Source organism: Rhinatrema bivittatum, chromosome 6, assembly GCF_901001135.1.
Source record: "Rhinatrema bivittatum chromosome 6, aRhiBiv1.1, whole genome shotgun sequence".
Classification (NCBI taxonomy): domain Eukaryota; kingdom Metazoa; phylum Chordata; class Amphibia; order Gymnophiona; family Rhinatrematidae; genus Rhinatrema; species Rhinatrema bivittatum.
The window spans coordinates 107,685,698-107,706,668 of NC_042620.1; the positions used below are offsets into that span (position 1 = coordinate 107,685,698).

The 20,971-nt window shown below is 42.6% G+C and overlaps 1 protein-coding gene across 8 annotated transcripts in view; it reads left to right on the forward strand.

The window, feature by feature from the left end:
* Positions 1–20,971, forward strand: part of UBR3 (ubiquitin protein ligase E3 component n-recognin 3) — a 672,099-nt gene that overhangs the window by 120,340 nt on the left and 530,788 nt on the right. For all 8 annotated transcript variants that reach the window (XM_029605729.1, XM_029605732.1, XM_029605733.1 and 5 more), the window contains exons 7-8: positions 4,847–4,977; positions 15,602–15,830. In XM_029605729.1, the coding sequence (XP_029461589.1) occupies positions 4,847–4,977; positions 15,602–15,830 (360 nt within the window). The remainder of the gene's footprint in view (positions 1–4,846; positions 4,978–15,601; positions 15,831–20,971) is intronic.

The following is a 20,971-nucleotide window of genomic DNA, read 5'->3' on the forward strand; positions in this document are numbered from 1 at the left end:
AGGATTGCTTCTTACCAGCTGTACATGACCCAATACAATAGGGTCATTTTCAAGCAAATACAGGACTTCTCTGAAACCCTGCCTGACCAATTCCAAGAACATCTTCAAATCCTTGTCAACAAGGGATTTGAGGCAGGAAAGCATGAGATAAGAACAGCTTACAATATCTTCGACACCTCCACTAGAGTGTCTGCAACTGCCATTTCGGCAAGACGCTGGGCCTGGCTCAAGTCTTCTGACCTTCGCCCAAAAGTACAAGACAGGTTCTCTGACCTGTCCTGTATAGGAGATAATCTGTTCGGTGAACAGATTCAACAAATAGTGGCTGAATTAAAGAACCATCATGAGACCTTCAAACAGATCTCATCGATACCTTCTGACTTCCCATCTAGACAGCCCTTCAAGAAGGACTCTAAGAAGTCATTCTTCCACCCAAGGAAGTACTATCCTCCACCAACAAGGTCCTGAGTTATGAGGCCTTATCAAAAATCTCAGCTTCGCCAGCCCCAGAAGCAAAAGCCACAAGCAGCTCCCCAGCCGGGGCCTGCTTCAGGTTTTTGACTTTCCCTTGGAGAGCAGCAGCCTGATTCCTCTGCCAGGCATACCAGTGGGAGGTCGATTGTGCCACTTTCATGGCATGTGGCAATCAATCACTACCGACCAATGGGTGCTAACAATCATTGCTCAGGGTTACCTCCTGAACTTTCTTGCTCTTCCACCGGAATCACCATCTCTACAAGTGTGGAGAGTAACAGACCACTCTGTCCTTCTGGAGCAGGTTTCCCTTCTTCTCCAGTTAAGGGCAATAGAACCCATTCCTCTTTCGCAAAAAGGCCTAGGGTTTTGTTCCTGGTACTTTTTGATACCTAAAAAATCCGGGGGGCTTCGTCCAATTCTGGACCTACGTGCCCTCAACAAGTACCTCCAGCAGGAAAAGTTCAAGATGGTAACCTTGGGCTCGCTTCTACCTCTTCTACAAAGAGGAGACTGGCTCTATTCTCTGGACCTCCAGGACGCGTACACCCACATTGCGATAGCTCCAGCTCATCGCAAGTACCTCAGGTTTTTAGTAGGCCCAAAGCACTATCAATACCGGGTGCTTCCATTCGGCCTAGCATCGGTACCACGAGTCTTTACCAAATGTCTCGTGGTTGTCGTAGCCTTTCTCAGGAAAGAAGGTGTTCTCGTCTACCCCTATCTAGACGACTGGTTAATCAGGGCCCCAACCCAGCAAGCTGCTAGATCGTCCCTGGATTTGACCCTACACACTCTAATTTCTCTAGGATTTCTCGTCAATTATGAGAAATCCTATTTAGTCCCATCTCAAATCTTGTCGTTCATTGGGGCAGACTTGGACACCTTACAGGCAAAAGCCTTTCTACCTCAACAACGAGTGCAAACCCTTGTGTCCCTCGCTCATCAGTTGCAAGGACAAGGAATTGCCAACAGCTTGGCAATTCCTTGTCCTTCTCGGACACATGGCATCTTCAGTCCATCTCACACCAATGGCCCACCTGGCCTTGAGAGTCATGCATTGGACTCTGAGATCACAATGGATTCAAGCGACTCAGCCTCTGTCAACCATTGTCCACATCACCGACGCACTCCGTCTGTCTCTCGCCTGGTGGAAAGATCAGAACAATCTCCTCCAGGGACTGCTCTTTCAAGTGCCAGATCCTCAACTCATTCTCACCACCGACGCTTCCAACCTCGGATGGGGAGCTCATGTGAACGATCTACAGTCACAAGGATTTTGGTCTCCAGAGGAAGCCAAACACCAGATAAATTTCCTGGAGCTTCGAGCAATGCGATATGCTCTCAGAGCTTTTCAGGATTGCCTATGAAATCACGTCATCCTGATTCAGACGGACAACCAGGTGGCCATGTGGTACATCAACAAGCAGAGAGGCACAGGCTCCTTCCTTCTGTGTCAGGAAGCTGCGAAGATTTGGGCGGAAGCGCTCTCCCACTCGATGTACCTCAGGGCCACCTATTTGCCGGGTGTGCACAATGTCTTGGCAGACAAACTGAGTCATGTCTTCCAACCGCACGAGTGGTCTCTCAATCCCTCGGTAGCGACCTCTCTCTTCCAGCAATGGGATCATCCCCAAATAGACCTCTTTGCGACCCCTGAGAACCACAAAGTGGACAACTACTGCTCTCTCATTCGGAGCGAGCGCTCTCAGCCCAGAGATGCATTCTCCCTCTCGTGGGAAACCGGTCTGCTTTATGCATTCCCTCCACTTCCTCTTCTCTCGAAGACTCTCGTGAAGCTCCGTCAGGACAAGGGAACCATGATCCTGATAGCACCTCACTGGCCACGCCAAGTGTGGTTTCCCATACTCCAGGATCTCTCCATCCGCAGGAACATTCCCTTGGGAATGCACCCGCTTCTGATCACTTAGAACGACGGATGTCTATGCCATCCCAATCTTCAGGCCTTGTCCCTGACGGCATGGATGTTGAAAGGTTAATCCTTTATCCACTTAACCTTTCAGATTCGGTTTCTTGTGTCCTGTTTGCTTCACGGAAGCCTTCCACGAGAAAATGTTATTACTATAAATGGAAAAGGTATACATCATGGTGTTCTTCGCAATCCCTTTTCCTGTCCAATCCCAAGGTTTTTGGACTATCTCTGGCACTTATCGGAATCAGGTCTAAAGACCTCTTCCATTAGAATGCATGTCAGTGCGGTAGCCGCCTTCCATAAAGGTGTCGGATGTCCCTATATCGGTACACCCCTCGTAACACGTTTTCTTAAAGGCTTGCTCCATATCAAGCCACCTTTACATCTTCCGGCCCCTTCTTGGGACCTTAATCCTGGTTCTCGGGCGGCTCATGAAATCACCATTCGAACCTCTTCACTCCTGTGACCTAAAATATCTCACATGGAAAGTGATTTTCCTTTTGGCTATCACTTCAGCTCGCAGGGTTAGTGAGTTACAGGCCCTAGTTACCTATCCGCCTAATTACCTATCCGCCTTAAACTCCTACAGGACCGGGCGGTACTCCGCACTCACCCTAAGTTTTTGCCTAAGGTAGTTTCAGAGCTTCACATTAATCAATCCATCATACTACCTGTCTTCTTTCCCAGGCCCCACTCCAACCCAGGGGGAACAGGCTCTGCATACCCTTGACTGTAAACAGGCTCTAGTGTTCTACCTAGACCGTACAGTTGCCCACAGGAAGAGTACTCAGTTATTCGTCTCTTTCCATCCTAACAAATTAGGGCAACCTGTGGGTAAGCAGACTCTCTCCTCCTGGTTGGCGGACTGCATATCTTTTTGCTATCAGCAAGCAGGCATTCCTTTCCAAGATCGTGTTAAAGCACACTCTGTAAGGGTCTTGGTGACTTCAGTAGCACACCTACGATCGGTGCCGCTTCCTGACATTTGCAGGGCTGCCACCTGGAGCTCTCTCCACATTTTCGCAGCCCACTATTGCTTGGACAAAGCCGGAAGACAGGATTCCATCTTCGGCCAATCTGTCCTTCGTAACCTATTTCCAACGTGACGTACCAACACCCTTCCGCCTGCCCGGTGGGGTTCAGGATGCCCTCTACCAAATTCCACCCCAGTTGTGCCTGTTGCACGCCGTTGGGTATCTTTGGTGCATGTTCGGACATCCTCAGCTCGGTACTCGCCCATATGTGAGGACTACCATCCTGCTTGTCCTGTGAGAAAGCAAATGTTGCTTACCTGTAACAGGTGTTCTCACAGGACAGCAGGATGTTAGCCCTCACGAAACCCGCCTGCCGCCCCGCGGTGTTGGTTTCGTAACATTTTGTTTTATTTTTTCGGCACTGCCTGTAGCTATCAAATAAGACTGAAGGGGGACCCCTGCTGGCTGCAGGGTTAGTGCCATGCTGGGCATGCCCAGTAGGGGCCAGTCAAAGTTCTGGAAACTTTGACAGAAGTTTTCTGTGATTGGGCTCCATCCTGATGATGTCACCCAAATATGAGGATTAACATCCTGCTGTCCTGTGAGAACACCTGTTACAGGTAAGCAACACTTGCTTTTCTTGAGGACAGGCAGATGAATCCAGCTTCTCTCCCTTGGCTGCTGATTGATTGTTCCATGGTTCTCTTGTGTGACTGTGTTAGAGGGATTATTTGTAACTGCTAGTCCAGTCCCTAGGTTAGAGTTAATACATTTCTTGTCTGAGCTCGGTGTTGGCTGAGAATTGAAATGGTTATCTGTTTTTAATCAAGTTTTTTGCTACTCTGTCCACAGTTGCTTTTGAAGAGAATACTGGCAGGGTGATGTCACTGGGGGGTATATATACTGTGACGTCAGTTTGCTCAGTCTCCATCTGCTGGTAGAGGCGCATAACCCACTTGTTCTGGATTTATCCCACTGTCCTAAAGAAAAGAAAATGATCAGGTAAGTAGTAATTTCTCCTTCTGAAACTTCTACATATTCATTGCAATGTATGCTTAGTAATGGGAAAACTGTAAATAACTTGAAAGGTTTGGTACTTCAGGAAATATGCTTACCTAAAAACTAAATTACACATATTTTGTTTCCTAATCCAGGCAGCCTTTTGTTAAAAATTACGAGAGTTGTGGCACTGGTATATTGCGTAGGTGATTTGCTTGAGCTGGGGGAATAAAAGATGGGAATGGGGAGGCAGTAACTGTCACAATGAGGATGATGCCTGCAGCATCCCTGGCTGACACATTAATAGAACAGAAGGACTCAGCTGGTGATCTCTAATCACAGTTGTGCTGGCTAGGTAAAGCAGGGTCTTTCTGATACTTGCCTTGTATTTTTCTAGGATACAAATGCAATCCTTTAAACTTGTAAAACAAATCTCTTTGATTTATTATTTTTTGTCTTTTGACAGATCAATCTATAATGGATGTTCTGAAACATAAATGCTTTTTAGAAGAATTATTATTTTGGACAATTAAGTATGAATTTCCACAGAAGATGGTTACATTCTTGCTCAACATGCTGCCAGATTCAGACTATAAGGTATTTCCTCCCTCCTGTCTTTGGGTTTGTTTTTTGTTTTTTTTTTTAAATCAAATGATTCTTTTGTAATTTTGTAATGTGAAATTGCCAAATAATTACTTTGTGCACAATATTCAAAGATGTCCAGCCGGATATAACTTATCCAGCTAACTTAGGGATATTCAGCGGCATGGCTAATCAGCGACTTGCTTTTGAGCAGGTCTAATTTATTCCATTAACTTAACTGGATAAGTCAGAATATTGACACTTATCCGGTTAGGTTAACTGGATAGGAAGCCCTAACCCTATCCACCCATTGCTTGCCACAAGACATTCAGCTATCTACTTAGCCATGTAATTACTTAGTTGGCTAAGTGGTGTCTGTGGAATATTTAGCCAAATATTCAGCGGATGCCACTTAGCCAGATAAGTCCCTATTTATCAGACTAAGCAGTGTTGAATATCGGTCTCCCCATTTTTATTCTACATGAAATGTTAAATATGTAATAGTTATAAAATTGTTCAAATTCTTAACCATTTCAATTACATTATAATAAAATGAAATTAATCATTTTTCAGACTAGTGATGTCATCTACAAAGCAACACAAAAATTCAATGTCCTTTGTTTTTCCTGTAAAATAAATTAAGAAATATAAAATGTAAAACACAAAATACTAAGAAGTTGATTTACTAATCTACAGTATTTTCTGTGAGTTGGTGACCATTTTGTTAAAATTTGCTACGGCTTTAAGTAACTTATTTTGTAGCTGTAGCTCATTTTTGAGGAAAATGTTCCATGGGTTCTAGCTGTGGCAAAGCAAAAAATATTTTTCTGGTGGACCCATTGGGGGAGCTACCATGTTTTAAAAGGGTCTCATGACCCATTGCTTTTGCCCCCTGTCCCAACCCTATAGCAACAACTCCCTGGTGGTGCTAGTGGCCATGCCCCTTCCCACTTCTAAAAGGGTGGCCCCCCACCCCCCATGATCTACTCCATAGCTTGGAGGGGGAAGTCTTCTGGGGGCAGGAGTGGAGCATTGACTGACTGGTCAACTCCTTGCACTCCTTTGTCACATCGCAAAGGAGTGCATGGAGTTAGCCGGTCAGCCTGTGCTAATTTGGAAAATGGCACCAACAGGGCAGGAGTGAGTGGGTATCGCTCCCACCTCCAGAACATAAGAAATTGCCATGCTGGATCAGACCCAGGGTCCATCAAGCCCAGCATCCTGTTTTCAACAGAGGCCAAACCAGGCCAAAAGAACCTGGCAAGTAATCAAACACCAAGAAGATGCCATGCTACTGACGCAATTAATAGCAGAGGCCATTCCCTAAGTAAACTTGATTAATAGCAGTTAATGGACTTCTCCTCCAAGAACTTATCCAAACCTTTTTTAAACCCAACTACACTAACTGCACTAACCCACATCCTCTGGCAACAAATTCCAGAGCTTTATTGTGCGTTGAGTGAAAAATAATTTTCTCCGATTATTTTTAAATGTGCTACTTGCTAACTTCATGGAATGCCCCCTATTTCGTCTATTTTCTGAAAGTGTAAATAACCGATTCACATCTACCCGTTCAAGACCTCTCATGATCTTAAAGACCTCTATCATATCCCCCCTCGGCCTTCTCCAAGCTGAAAAGTCCTAACCTCTTTAGTCTTTCCTCATAGAGGAACTGTTCCATCCCTTTTATCATTTTGCTTGCCCTTCTTTGTACCTTCTCCATCGCAACTATAACTTTTTTGAGATGCGGCGACCAGAATTGTACCTGCCTGTCTGTAACTGAAGCTGCTGGCAACAGGAGTAAGTACAGAAGGAAACTGGGAGTTGAGCTAGAAGATTTCTGCTGAGCGGTCCTGAGGAAGGCCCAGGGATCACAGAACAATGAGGACTGCAGAGCTCCCAGTCAAGTGTCACTGATATTGCATCTAAGCACTGCAAGCACAGTACCTGAATGAGAGCAGGACCAGGCCCATGCCAAGAAGTGCTGTTTTGTGACTTGTCCTGATGCAAGGCTAGAATGCCCCTCTTAAACCCTAGACTTTTACATCACAGACCTTTATTTTGTTTAAATGGAAGCAGAACCCAGCACAATGTACACCCAGTGACTTGTAAAGAGGCTCTGTTTTGCTTCATCTGACAATGGAAGCAGTCACAAGGGCCTATGTATAGCACACTCATTAAAATTAAAATCCTGCCCACCCCCCTCCCCCGCTCATGGGCGCTTTTATGCAGTTATGTACAACAGCCTGCGACCTGGTCAAAAAGTGCACTCTTTGGCTAATATGCTGGTGTGTTAAATATCGATACACCGGCACATGCCAAACAGGCGCACGGTAGGCAGGAGTCGTCATTTGTACAAAGGCCCCAATTTAATGCTCTCTTTTAATGCCTTAAATTTAGCTTCTATCACAGGACAGTAATTTATTCAAAACTAAAGTCAGACTCCTTATCGCTAATCCCCCTAATCCCCTGTGACCCAAAAAATTATTGAACCTCCCCAAATCCCAACAGTCACTGCATGCGCGGTGCCCGATCAAAGTTGGATACTGGGCCAGTAAGAGGTAAGGATGTTTCCTCCTGCCAGCTCAGAAGATAAATCCTAGCTTATAGGATAAGCTTGAGAGGCGGGGAGAGATTAGCAGGATGGAAAAATAGTGGAAACTATTCTAAAGATCAAAATCGTAGAGCATATGGAAAAAAATGGTTTAATGGAACACAGTCTTGCCTAACAAATTTTCATTTTTTTTTGAAGGGGTTAATAAACGTGGATAAAAGAGAATCGGTAGATGTAGTATATTTTGGATTTTCAGAAGGCGTTTGACAAAGTTCCTCATGAGAGGCTTCTAAGAAAACTAAAAAGTCATGGGATAGGAGGCGATGTCCTTTTGTGGATTACAAACTGGTTAAAAGACAGGAAACAGAGTAGGATTGAATGGTCAATTTTCTCAGTGGAAAAGAGTAAACAGTGGAGTGCCTCGGGGATCTGTACTTGGGCCGGTGCTTTTCAGTATATTTATAAATGATCTGGAAAGGAATACGACGAGTGAGGTTATCAAATTTATGGATGATACAAAATTATTCAGAGTAGTTGTATCACAATCTGCTTGTGATTTATTACAGGAGGACCTTGTGAGCCTGGAAGATTAGGCATCCTAATGGCAGATGAAATTTAATGTGGACAAGTACAAGGTGTTGCATATAGGGAAAAATAACCCTTGCTGTAGTTACACGATGTTAGGTTCCATATTAGGAGCTACCACCCAGGAAAAAGATTTATGCATCATAGTGGATAATACTTTGAAATCGTCTGCTCAGTGTGCTGCAGCAGTAAAAAAAAAAAAAAAAGCAAACAGAATGTTAAGAATTATTAGGAAGGGAATGGTGAATAAAACATAAAATGTCATAATGACTCTGTATCGCTCCATGGTGAGACCGCACCTTGAATACTGTGTACAGTGCTGATCACTGCATCTCAAAAAAGATATAGTTGCGATGGAGAAGGTACAGAGAAGGGCAACCAAAATGATAAGGGGAATGGAACAACTTCCCTATGAGGAAAGGCTGAAGAGGTTAGGGCTGTTCAGCTTGGAGAAGAGATGGCTGAGGTGGGATATGATAGAGGTCTTTAAAATCATGAGAGGTCTAAAACGGGTAAATGTGAATCGGTTAGTTACTCTTTCGGATAATAGAAGGACTACGGGGCATTCTATGAAGTTAGCAAGTATCACATTTAAGACTAATTGGATAAATTATTTTTCACTCAACGCACAATTAAGCTCTGGAATTTGATGACAGAGGTGGTGGTTAGTGCAGTTAGTATAGCTGGGTTCAAAAAAGTTTTGGATAAATTCTTGGAGGAGAAGTCCATTAACTGCTATTAATCAAGTTGACTTAGGGAATGGCCTCTGCTATTACTGGAATCAGTAGCATGGGATCTTCTTGGTATTTGGGTAATTGCCAGGTTCTTGTGGCCTGGTTTGGCCTCTGTTGGAAACAGCATGCTGGGCTTGATGGACCCTTGGTCTGACCCAGCTTGGCAATTTCTTATTTTCTTAAGTATCACAGGTCCTCTTTTAGAGGGGGAGCAATGCTCTGTTGCTTTTACATTATTTTGGCCCAAGAGGAGGTTGGGGTTGCAGGGTCACTAGTGCCACCAGGGAGTTGTTGTTACATTGGGGGGGAGGGGGGGAAGGCAGGGAGCAGAGAGGGAACTAACTGGTAATGTGGCACCATTTATACTGTTTAGCAGTTCTTGCAATGCAGTGCTTCACTAAGCATACTACAAAAAATAGCTGCACCTTTTAAAGGTTTTATTTATTGTTAAAAATGGGCCTGTGAACCTATTTACTCAAAATTTCTCAGTAATGAGTTGATTTGCATGGTTTTGCATTGCAACAGCTCATTACTGGGCAATTTTAATAAACTTTCACTTTAGCAGACTGCACACAAAAGTTTACCACTGTGAAGCCCACCTTTTGAAAAGTTTATAAAGGGGATTTTGCAAACAATATTGCACAAAATGCTCACTCTTTTAAATTTATATTTCACGACTGGTTACTAAATCTGAGCTTCTAACATGACATTCACTAATAGTATTGATAAGATTAATACAGTATTTGTTAGTGGAGGAGGCTCATATACTAATAAATTAAATCTATGGTATTAGTCAAATTGAATGAGCAAAGAGTTGGTGGTTGATAAGAGAGATTAAGGTAGTTATGGTAATATGTTCCAAATAATTGCCTGTTCTCACCTGCTGAATGCAAACAGATCAACTGGTGGATGTGGAGGCAGTGCTGGGAGACTGCAAAAACGGAATTATTTAAAAACAAGAAAGGTCCCTGCAAAATGGCACCTCTATCCCTGGTTCCATTTTAACATAAGAACATGCCATACTGGGTCAGACCAAGGGGTCTATCAAGCCCAGCATCCTGTTTCCAACCGTGGCCAATCCAGGCCATAAGAACCTGGCAAGTACCCAAAAACTAAGTCTATTCCATGTTACCGTTGCTAGTAATAGCTGTGGCTATTTTCTAAGTCAGCTTAAGAGCAGGTAATGGACTTCTCCTCCAAGAACTTATCCAGTCTTTTTTTAAACACAGCTATACTAACTGCACTAACCACATCCTCTGGCAACAAATTCCAGAGTTTAATTGTGCGTTGAGTAAAAAAGAACTTTCTCTGTATGCTAACTTCATGGAGTGCCCCCTAGTCTTTCTATTATCCGAAAGAGTAAAAAACAGATTCACATATACCCGTTCTAAAAATAGCTATGCCTTTTTCAATTGTCTTACACTGGGTTATATGACCATAGCACAATTTGTGATTTTTTTGCAAATTCTGTTTTTGGTTATTTTTAGGCTGGGGAAGGACCTGAGATAGGGGAGGGAGCCTTTTTAAACAATCATTATTACATTTAACTATACATTGTATTTATTATATACCGCCATTTGATCTGAGATATCACATCAGTTTACATTCAGGTACTGTAGGTATTTCCCTATCCCCAGAGGGCTTACAATACAAGTTTGTACCTGAGTCAATGGAGGGTAAAGTGTCACAACAGCGGGCCTTGAACCCTGGTCTCCTGGTTTGTAGCCCACTGCTCTAACCACTAGGCTATTCCTCCTCCCTTTAAAGCTCTCATTAGGGTCTGATGCATGACAGCCTTGTAGTTATTTCCCAGAACAAGACTTCTAATTCTCATCCCAGGTGGCTCAATCCCTGGCTCAGGAGGCCAGTGCCTTATCCATTAGGCCACTGGGATCAGTAATGATTAGATCAGTAATGATTGGAGGATGTGATAAGGTACAGTGATCAGAGGGAGATATATTGGCTTTTAAGCTAAACAAGGTAGGATCCTTGTATTAACTTGGCTAGGATCTACTACTTCAGGTCAGTGATAGGACCATAAGTGTGGTGGCAGAAGGACATGGGTTCAAGTCAGTGCTGTATATGGCTAATATTACTATAGAAATGATTAGTAGTAGAGAGCCTCTATTGGACAGATAAACAAAACCCACCTGTGGAGTGCTGCAGCAAGTTTAGGTTTCTTCAAAGTGTTGGGTAGAGGCAGCTTCAGAGGAGGTCATTTCTTCCATAGGGCCATAAGATTAAATAGCTGTTCTAAGAATTTAGGAACTGCCATAGCTGGATCAGACTGAGGGTCAAGCACAATAACCTGTTTAACAGAACATATTGGAGTAACCTGCATGATGAGGCAGTTACTACTATAAGCCACTTGTTAGGCAGACTGGATATAGACCATGTGGTCGTTATCTGTCGTCATTGCTATGTTACTATGTAACAATGGCCAATCCAAGTCACAGGTACCTAGCACTACTTATCCTATACTTTTATGTCCAAGGGTAAGTAATGGCTTTCCCCAAATCTATGTGTTGAATAACCGTTTATGGCCTTTTCCTCTACATCCTCTGACAATGAATTCCAGAGCTTAACAGTGTGACCAGTGAAAACCATTTTTACAGATGTGTTTTAAATGTACTACTTAGTAACCTCATAGTGTCCCCTAGACTTTATTTTTTGGAAAGAATAAACAGATTTGCATTTATCCATTCCACCCATGATTTTATAAACCTCTATCATATTATCCTTTATCCGTGTCTTCTCCAAGCTGAAGAACCCTCACCTCTTTAGCCTTTCCTCGGGGAGCCATTCCATTCCCTCTATCATTTTGGTTGCCCTTCTCTGTACCTTTAATAGTACAGTGCAGTAAAGAGAACTGCTCATAGTAGTCTGGGTGTGGTCACTCCATGGAGCAATACAGAGATATATTCTGTTTTAATCTCCATTCCTTTTTTTTATTATTTTTAACTTTCTATTAGCTTTTTTAGAAATACAGAAATATGGCAAAAAAACCCCATATGGCCTTTCTAGTTTGCCCATCAACATAACTGTTCACCCGTACAATACCTACCACTCCCTTAGAGAGAACCTTTTTGCTGCAGTCTTGAGCCAAGGATTTCAACATATTGTCCCCAATGTTGCCTAGATCCTTTTCCTGGGTGGTGACTTCTAACTTTGTGTAACTACAGTTTGCATTATTTTTCGCTATGTGCATCACTTTGTATTTGCCCACATTAAATTTCATATGCCATTTGGATGCCCAGTCTTATGGTCTCGCAAGGTGCCCTACAGTTTTTTACAATCTGCTTGTGTTTTAATAACTTGGACTAATTTTGTTATGTGCAGATTTGATGACCCCCACATATTGTTTCCTTTTCCAAATCATCTATAAATGTTAAGTACAGATTCCTAGGGCGCTCCACTATTTACCTTCCTCCATTTGAGAAAACTGATTATTTTAAATCCTATACCCTGTTTCTATCTTTTCTTTTTTTTTTTTTTTTTTAAACCAGTTCAGTCCACAGTAGGACATTCCTCTTACCCATAGGGGCGGATTTTAAAAGCCCTGCTCGCGTAAATCCGCCCGGATTTACGCGAGCAGGGCCTTGCGCGCCTATTTTCCATAGGCCTGCCGGCGCGCGCAGAGCCCCGGGACTCGCGTAAGTCCCGGGGTTTTTCGAGGGGGCGTGTCGGGGGCGTTTTGGGGGCGTGGCCGATTGGCGTGGCGTTTCGGGGGCATGGTTTCGGCCTGGGGGCGTGGCCGCGCCCTCCGGAACCGCCCCCAGGTCGCGTCTCGGCGCGCTAGCGGCCCGCTGGCGCGCGGGGATTTACTTCTCCCTCCGGGAGGCGTAAATCCCCCGACAAAGGTAGGGGGGGTTTAGATAGGGCCGGGGGGGTGGGTTAGATAGAGGAAGGGAGGGGAAGGTGAGGGGAGGGCGAAAGCGAGTTCCCTCCGAGGCCGCTCCGATTTCGGAGCGGCCTTGGAGGGAACGGAGGCAGGCTGCGCAGCTCGGCGCGCGCCGGCTGCACAAAATCGGCAGCCTTGCGCGCGCCGATCCTGGATTTTAGCAGATACGCGCAGCTACGCGCGTATCTACTAAAATCCAGCGTACTTTTGTTGGCGCCTGGTGCGCCAACAAAAGTACGCGAAGGCGCACTTTTTTAAAATCTACCCCATAACTTTTTAATTTTCTAAGGAAGTCTCTCTTGAGGGACTTTGCCAAATACCTTCTGAAAATCCATATTTACTATATCAACTGGCTCACCATTATCCATATGTTTATTAACGCCTTCAAAAAAAATGTAGCAGATAGATTTACCCAAGGGAAGTGTTTCCTCAATGTTGACCGTGTCCCATTAAAACCATGTCTATATGTTCTGTAATTTTATTCTTTAGAATGGTTTCTATGATGTTTCCTGGCACTAACATCAGGCTTACTAGTTTATAATTTCCTGGATCATTCTCTGGAGCTCATTTTAAAAGTTGGTATTACATTGGCCATCCTCCAACTACAGGTTAAATAGATGATTTTAATAATATATTACAAATTAATAGTAATGGGTCTGAAATTTCGTTTTTGAGCTCTTCAGAACTCTGAGATGTATACCATTTGGTCCAGGTGATTTGCTGCTCTTTAGTTTGTCATTTTGCCCTATTACATCTTCCAGGTTCACCATGGTTGGTTTGTTTTGGCATGGGTATCTCCCCAACATCCTCCTTGGTAAACATTTAGTTGTTCCGCTATGGCCTTGACTTCCCTAAGTGCGCCTTTTACATCTCGATCATCTAATGGTCCATCTGACTCCTTCACAGGCTTCTTGCTTTGGATGTATTTGAAAAAGTTTTCATTGTGTTATTGTCATTATGTTTAGGGCAAGCTTTTTTTCAAAATCTATTTGTCTGCCTTATCAGTGTTTTGCATGGCCTGTACTTATGCTTTTTCCTGTTTTCCATTTCTTTTGGCTGCAGTAGCCTCTTTCACCTCACCTTTTAACCATGCTGTGAGCCGTTTGGCTTTCTGCCCTTTTTAATGTGTAGAATGCATCTGGTCTGGGCTTCCATGATTGTATTTTTTAAGGCTATGTCCACACCTGATATACACTTACGGCATAATTTTAAAAGGCCTATACAGGGAGATATATGCGTGGCTGGGCCGTGCACATTTTCAAAGGCCCACAGCCATGCGCATATCTCCTAGTCCACGCAAAAGAAAGACCTGCCGAAAAAGGGGTGGGCTGGAGGTAGGGTCTAGGCATGGGTGGGCAGAGACAGTACCATTAAGGCACTGTCCTGTTGCCACATGCACTGGGAACGCCGGGCCCATGCAACTTACTGTTGCTCTGGACCGTGGGTAAGTAATAAAACAAAAAAGGGTAGTTAGCGAGGTTTTAGGGGTCAGGGTGGATAGGGAAAAAGGGAGACAGGTTAGTTAGGAGGTTTAGGAAATTCCCTCCCAGTCCGCTCCTTTATTGGAGCAGATTGGGAGGGAACGGGGATGAGGGCCTATTGTGTCACCGTGCCCATCTTGTAAAATTCCCCCCCTTATGCGTGCTCCGATATAAAATCGGGCACGCATGTGCATGCACATGGACGCTCATGTGCAGGTATTAACATTTTCCTTTGCATGTTTACAGATTCACCTTTTTAGGTTTTTTTTTTCCTAATTATTTTCTTCTATGCCATCCTTAACATATAGCACCACCCCTTCAGAAGCCCTTGGAGACTCATCCTCTGTGCTAGAGGATATTGTGTTGCCTGGAGAGCAGTTCCTAGTTGCAGAATCACTTCTTGCTATACCAAAATGATGCTGTCCTTCTAGGTGACCTAGCTCCTCCAAAGCAGCACAGGGGATACCAGATTGGAGTTGGCATAACTCTATTATGTCCCTGAAGTTCTCCTTTATATACTTCTCTGTGTCAGCTACTCTAGCCTTCAGAGATCAGACTCATTCTTTGAGAGTCAGGAGCTCTTTGCATTGAGTGAAAAAATATAACCTCTCCTCAACTGATAGATAATCATACATGTGTGGTACTCTGTGCAAAAGATTGGAAGGCCTCCATTGTGCTGCTGGACTTCTGTATGCATCTTAGTTTTATTGAGTTGAATTGTTAAGTTACTAAGGGAATAGGAATATTTAATCTAATGTAAAGAATTTATTTGGTGTTTTTTATGTTTAGTTTGGCAGTGACCTGCAAGGGGACGACAGTTAATTTATATTGATAAAGACTGTTTCTTCCTTGTTTTATCTAAATCGGTGATTGATTCTTGTGTGAAAAATGTCCCTATTGTCCTCTTAATTATCATCAGTTTATAATCAAAGAATGTGCTGGTGTGTGGGAGGGAGAAACAAGGGCACAGAAAATTTACCTAGCTTTCTTTTTTTAAATCGAACACACACACGCACACACACTTTCTTCTCCCTCAAGCTTTAAGTCACAACATTTCTCAGCAAAGCAAATCTTACAAATCCTCTTCAATCACCAACAAAGTTACGATCTACTCTCAGTACTCCCTCTTGAAGCACAGAATAACAATGTTTAGAATACATATGAATTCCAAGCTGTGTTTTGAGAAGGACTGCCTTTCTGACTTAGTCTAAAAGGCAAACACGAGTCCATGAAATAATGGAGAATATCCATTATTTTAGTCTTGAGATATTGGATTAAGCAATTTGGAATAGATATTCTTCTCTGTCATTCCACACACAGACAAAAATCCCACAGAATAATGCAGCTGTGAGGATTAATTTATTTGTATTTTTTAAATTTGCAGATTGCTTTTACAAAAACTTTTGTTCAGCACTATGCATTCATTATGAAAACCCTGAAGAAAAGCCATGAATCGGATACCATGTCTAACAGAATTGTGCATATCAGTGTCCAGCTGTTCAGCAATGAAGAGCTAGCACGACAGGTGACAGAAGAGTGCCAGCTCCTGGATATTATGGTCACAGTCCTGCTGTATATGATGGAGAGTTGCCTTATTAAGAGTGAGCTGCAAGGTGGGTTACTGCATGTGCATTCAGTATCGTATGTTTTGTGCTTCTTGTGCTAATCTCTTCTGCGTACAGTCACCTTTCCACAGACTGGCACCTAAGCTGCACTTTTCCTGGTCTTCTACTGCTGATGACCTTCATATTTTAATAGCTTGAAGAGCGTGTGGTGCAGTCTACATTCTCTTTAGGAGTTGCTAATGTTTGTTCTAGTAGGGTTAGCTGCTAGCTCCAGATGATGAGGAATAGGCTGAGTTAGGCTCTAATTTGTTGTTTGACCATTATTCCTGTTGAATGGAAGGACTTGTAATTATTTCTTTTAATACTGGTTTTCAAAGCATTAATTTTGACCTAGTACTAGGCTGCAGAATTATAGATATTAGGTTGGAAGAGTTATTTATTTGCACCACTCTCCAAGTGTGCAAACTCCCAGTCTGTACATGTTTTATAAGCTTTTGAACTTCAAGGAGACAGCTACAAGTACAAATTCTTGGGGAGAGCTAAGGAATAAGTTAAATTTATCCTTATTTTAGAGGGCTTGTTTGATATATTTTTCTGTTTTTTTTTTGGTTTTTTTTGTGTAGTGCTAGCCTTATCTGTATATTTTTCTAGATATTGATATTGCTGCATTAAATTGCTGTGTGTTTAAGCAAAAAAAAAAAATCCAAAAGGGATTGGCTAAACAGCTTTGGGTAGCTGACTCATAGTGCATAAATTCTTCAACTGTTGATTACATTCATCAAGCTAGAGCATATATCAAGGCTAGTATAGACTATTTTAATATCAGAGGAGTTATTTTCTAAACTGAATCGGGTGGAAATAGAAACCTTGCTTTTTTTCGACCATTGCCCAGTGGTTGGAAACTTAGAATTCAGTTCCTCTGAGGCTCATCCTCTGGTCTGGAGTATGCCTGTATTTCTTTATCAAGATAATGCATTTCCACAATTCTTGGAGGACAAATGAATACTTTTTGCAGAAAGTAATGATGCTCATAGATCTGATCCCCTGCTGTTTTGGGAGACAGCTAAAGCAGTCCTTCAGTTATGTGGCTCATAAGAAAAAGATTTTGAATCAGAATATTTTGCAGTTGAGGGGAAAAAAATGCAGAGACTTAAGAGAACCTGGTTGTATACTTATTCCCCCCGGAAGATAAGGCATAATATAAGCAGTTCCAACAATCTTTAAATTATCTCTTGCATGCTAGGACTAGTTGTTCATTTCTCTTTTTTAAGCACAAATTACATTTACATGGCATTAAGGCAAGCAAACTCATGGTGAATCTTATTAGAGGTCAGAGATCTTCAACTTTTATTTTTGTTTCTTATGATAAGGTGGGGAAATTATGGACTCATAGTAAGGATATTGGTAGGATATTAAGGGAATTTTGTTACTTTGTATACTGGTACTAATATGGCTGTGGATCAGTGTGAAGAATTCCTCTGAACTATCCAGCTGCCAAAAAGTATCTGAGCTGGTGCTTACAAAATTTAAATGAGCCTATCTCACCATCTGAGGTACGCAGGGCTATAACAGAATTACCTAATTTTAAAGCCCGAGGACTAAATTGTCTAGATGCTGGGTTTTTCAAGAATCTGGCAGATCGATCCAAGATGGCGGAGAGGTAAGACGTCTGTGAGTGTCTCTCTTACCAAATTTCTTTACCGTATGCTGATGCCACATTCGGGCCGCAAGAAGAGAGCGAGGGAGCGGCTAGCTCTAGAGCCCCCCTCGACCCATGTGGTCCTGGGTCCTATGGACGCCCACATTTGTCGGGGAGTTGAAACCCCTGGCAGGAGCTCGCTGGTTGAACCTCGGAGGGAAGAAGTGTCCGAGAGCAGCCCAGAACAGTTTTTGTTGTTCTCGCTGGAGGAAAGACGCCCACCCGGGAACCCTGCTGCGAGACACACCGAACAGCGTCGAGAGGAACCAGAGGTACAGAGTATTGGTGCCTTAGGGGAGTCCTCTATAGAGCCCACGCTGCCGGAGGTTACTCTCCCCACGTTATTACAACCGGGTCCCGGGACGGGAGAAATGCCTGAAGTGGTGCTACAACAAGCAGCGAGAGAAGAGACGCCAGAGCGACTTTCACGAGATATGAGAGAAGGAATATCAATAAACACTGGGGAAGGTACTGAAAATGTGGCCCAAGTGTGCCAGTTGGTAAGACCGCAAAATTTTACCTTGCAAACGATATGGGAAGCGATAAAAAACTAATAACAATATTCAGCGACAGATTCTTTCTACAGTAAAGGCAGTAGAAAATTTAGAAAATAGAATGTTGACTGTTGAAAAAGACCTTGGGGAAAATATGAAAAAGATGCACTTAATGGAGGTAAAAATGGACAGTTTGAACAATCTTCAAAGTAATTTAATTAAAGAAAATCAGATACTACAACAAAAAGTGGAAAGTTTAGATAATCAGAGTCGTGCTAAACATCTGAGATGTATTAATTTCCCTAAACTATCATATATGACTGCTAAAGATATCTGGAGGAAGTATATGATAGAAAATTTAAAGATTACTGAGGAGACTTTGCCAATAATATCCAAAGTTTATTATATACCACCAAAGAGAATTACTGAAAGCAACGTGGATAATTTTCAGATATTAGCCCCTAGGGAAACAACACCAACCATGAACATATCTGAGCTACTGGAACAGTCTGAAGAAAACACAGTGGTTCCATCTACACTTATAGTGGTCTTTTTGCTTCAATCAGATAGAGAATGGGTTTTCAAAAAGTATTTTTCCCATCGTCATGAAAATTTCTTGGGTATTAAAGTTCAGATATTTCCTGACCTGGCAAGGACGACGCAGAAACGTCGTCAACAATTTCTTTTGTTAAAGTCACAAGTGTTAGAAATGGGAGGGATGTTTTTGTTAAAGTTTCCATGCAAGTGCATGGTTAAATTTCAAGGAAATTCTTATATGTTTTTTCAACCCTCTCAACTAACATCTTTTATTTCTAGCAGAAGGAGCCCTATGGTGTCCTCCTCTCCTGTGAATTGATGCAAACTTCTAGAGGCAATTAAAAGGTCTAAATAAGAATGTAACTTCCCTTAAGTTGGTTTATTGTTTAAAAATATTTTCTTACGGTTGTGAAATTCTTGGATCAAAATTTTGTGGGCTAGATACTATACTTCACTGATTTTACTTTGTGGTACAGAACATGAATCACTTTATTGTTAAGCAAATATATTTTTGTGTTTGTAATTAAGATTTTGATTACATTGTATGAATACTAATAAGTGAAGTATATATATTTCAAATTCAAGAATTCTTGAACTAAATTTGTAAAATTGAATAAAGAATAAATTAAAAAAAAAAGAAAAAAGAATCTGGCAGATCACTTAGTAGGTGATATTTGCGCACTGCTTAATCACTTACCCACCTGCTCTCATTTGCCTTCTGCGCTGGGAGAAGCTATCATAACAGTAATTCACAAAAGTGAAAGACCCTTGCTATCTGGCGAGTTATAGTCCTATTTCTCTCTTAAACATAGATATCAAATTATATATTAAAATATTGGCTAACTAGCCGTTAAGCCCGTAACAACGGACTACATTAAATTTTTTTTTTCGGTCGATTTCCTTCCCCCTCATTCTCCCTCCCCTTCCACCTCCCACTTCCCCCTCCCCCATTCTCCCTCCCACCTCTATTCTCCCTCCCACTCCTTCTCACCTCACTCTCTCCTCCCTCCCCCTCCCCTCAGTAACTCCCCTCTCTCAATCCCCTCCTCTCCCAGCTCATTCACAACCCCTTCGGGTTGGTGCGCGCCCGCCGCCGCTACTGGTCCTCGCCGCCGCTGCTACGGGTCCTCCCAGCGCCATTTTTGTCAACAGGCAAACTCTGGCCGACGTGCTCACCTGCGCATGCACGGTAGAGCTGCTCTCTACTGCGCATTTGCGGGCCGTCGGTCAGAGCCCATTTATAAGGTAGATTGAAATGTTATTCCATCTAAAGATCAAGGGTGATTTGTATGGGGTAGAAGATCTTCCATGAATATATGCAAAGTATTTGAGGCCCTGGGGATATGTAATCAGCTGAAAGTAAAGGACCCATTATTGGTTGGATGTGATGCTGAAAAGGCATTTGATCAGGTCTCCTGGAAGTTTAGGAAAACAATATTACCCAAATTTGGCTTGCAAGGTCACATATTAATATTTTATACACAAACTCCACGGTTATAATTTTGACTAATGGACATTTTATCAGATAATTTTCATCTTATAAGAGGTATAAGATAGGATTGCCCATTGTCACCCCTGCTATTTATCTTATCTCTTGAACCTGTAGTTTACATTTATTGAACAATCTTGCAGAGATACGGTATTCCTGTGGGCAGTAGGGTGGTCAAAACTTATTTGCTGATGATTTTCTATTATTGCTCTCACAGGCCTTTACTTTCCTACCTAAGACCTTACAAGTAATAGCACAGTATGGGCAAGAATCTGGTTTTAAACTCAATTTGGACAAAATTGAAGCTGTTGATATTTTATGTATCTAGATACATTAGCGCTGGATTTTCCACTTCAGTAGAATATGGGTACTCTAAGATACTTAGGCATTCAAATTCATCGAGACCTTAAAATGTGGTACTCTTATAACATTCCTCCTTGGCTTAAGAAATTAAGGCAATGTCTCAATGTTTGGATGCTTTTCCCGCTTTCCTTATAAGGCAGAATGGCACTCATTATAGAAACATAGAAATGACGGCAGAAGAAGACCAAACGGCCCATCCAGTCTACCCAGCAAGCTTCACACATTTTTCTCTCATACTTATCTATTTCTCTTAGCTCTTGGTTCTATTTCCCTTCCTCCCCCACCATTAATGTAGAGAGCAGTGATGGAGCTGCATCCAAGTGAAATATCTAGCTTGATTAGTTAGGGGTAGTAGGGGTAGTAACCGCCGCAATAAGCAAGCTACACCCATGCTCATTTGTTTTTTCCCAGACTATGTTATACAGCCCTTATTGGTTGTTTTTCTTCTCCCCTGCCGTTGAAGCAGAGAGCTATGCTGGATATGCATCGAAAGTGAAGTATCAGGCACATTTGGTTTGGGGTAGTAACCGCCGTAACAAGCCAGCTACTCCCCGCTTTGTGAGTGCGAACCCTTTTTTTTTTTTTTTTTTTTCTTCTCCCCTGCCGT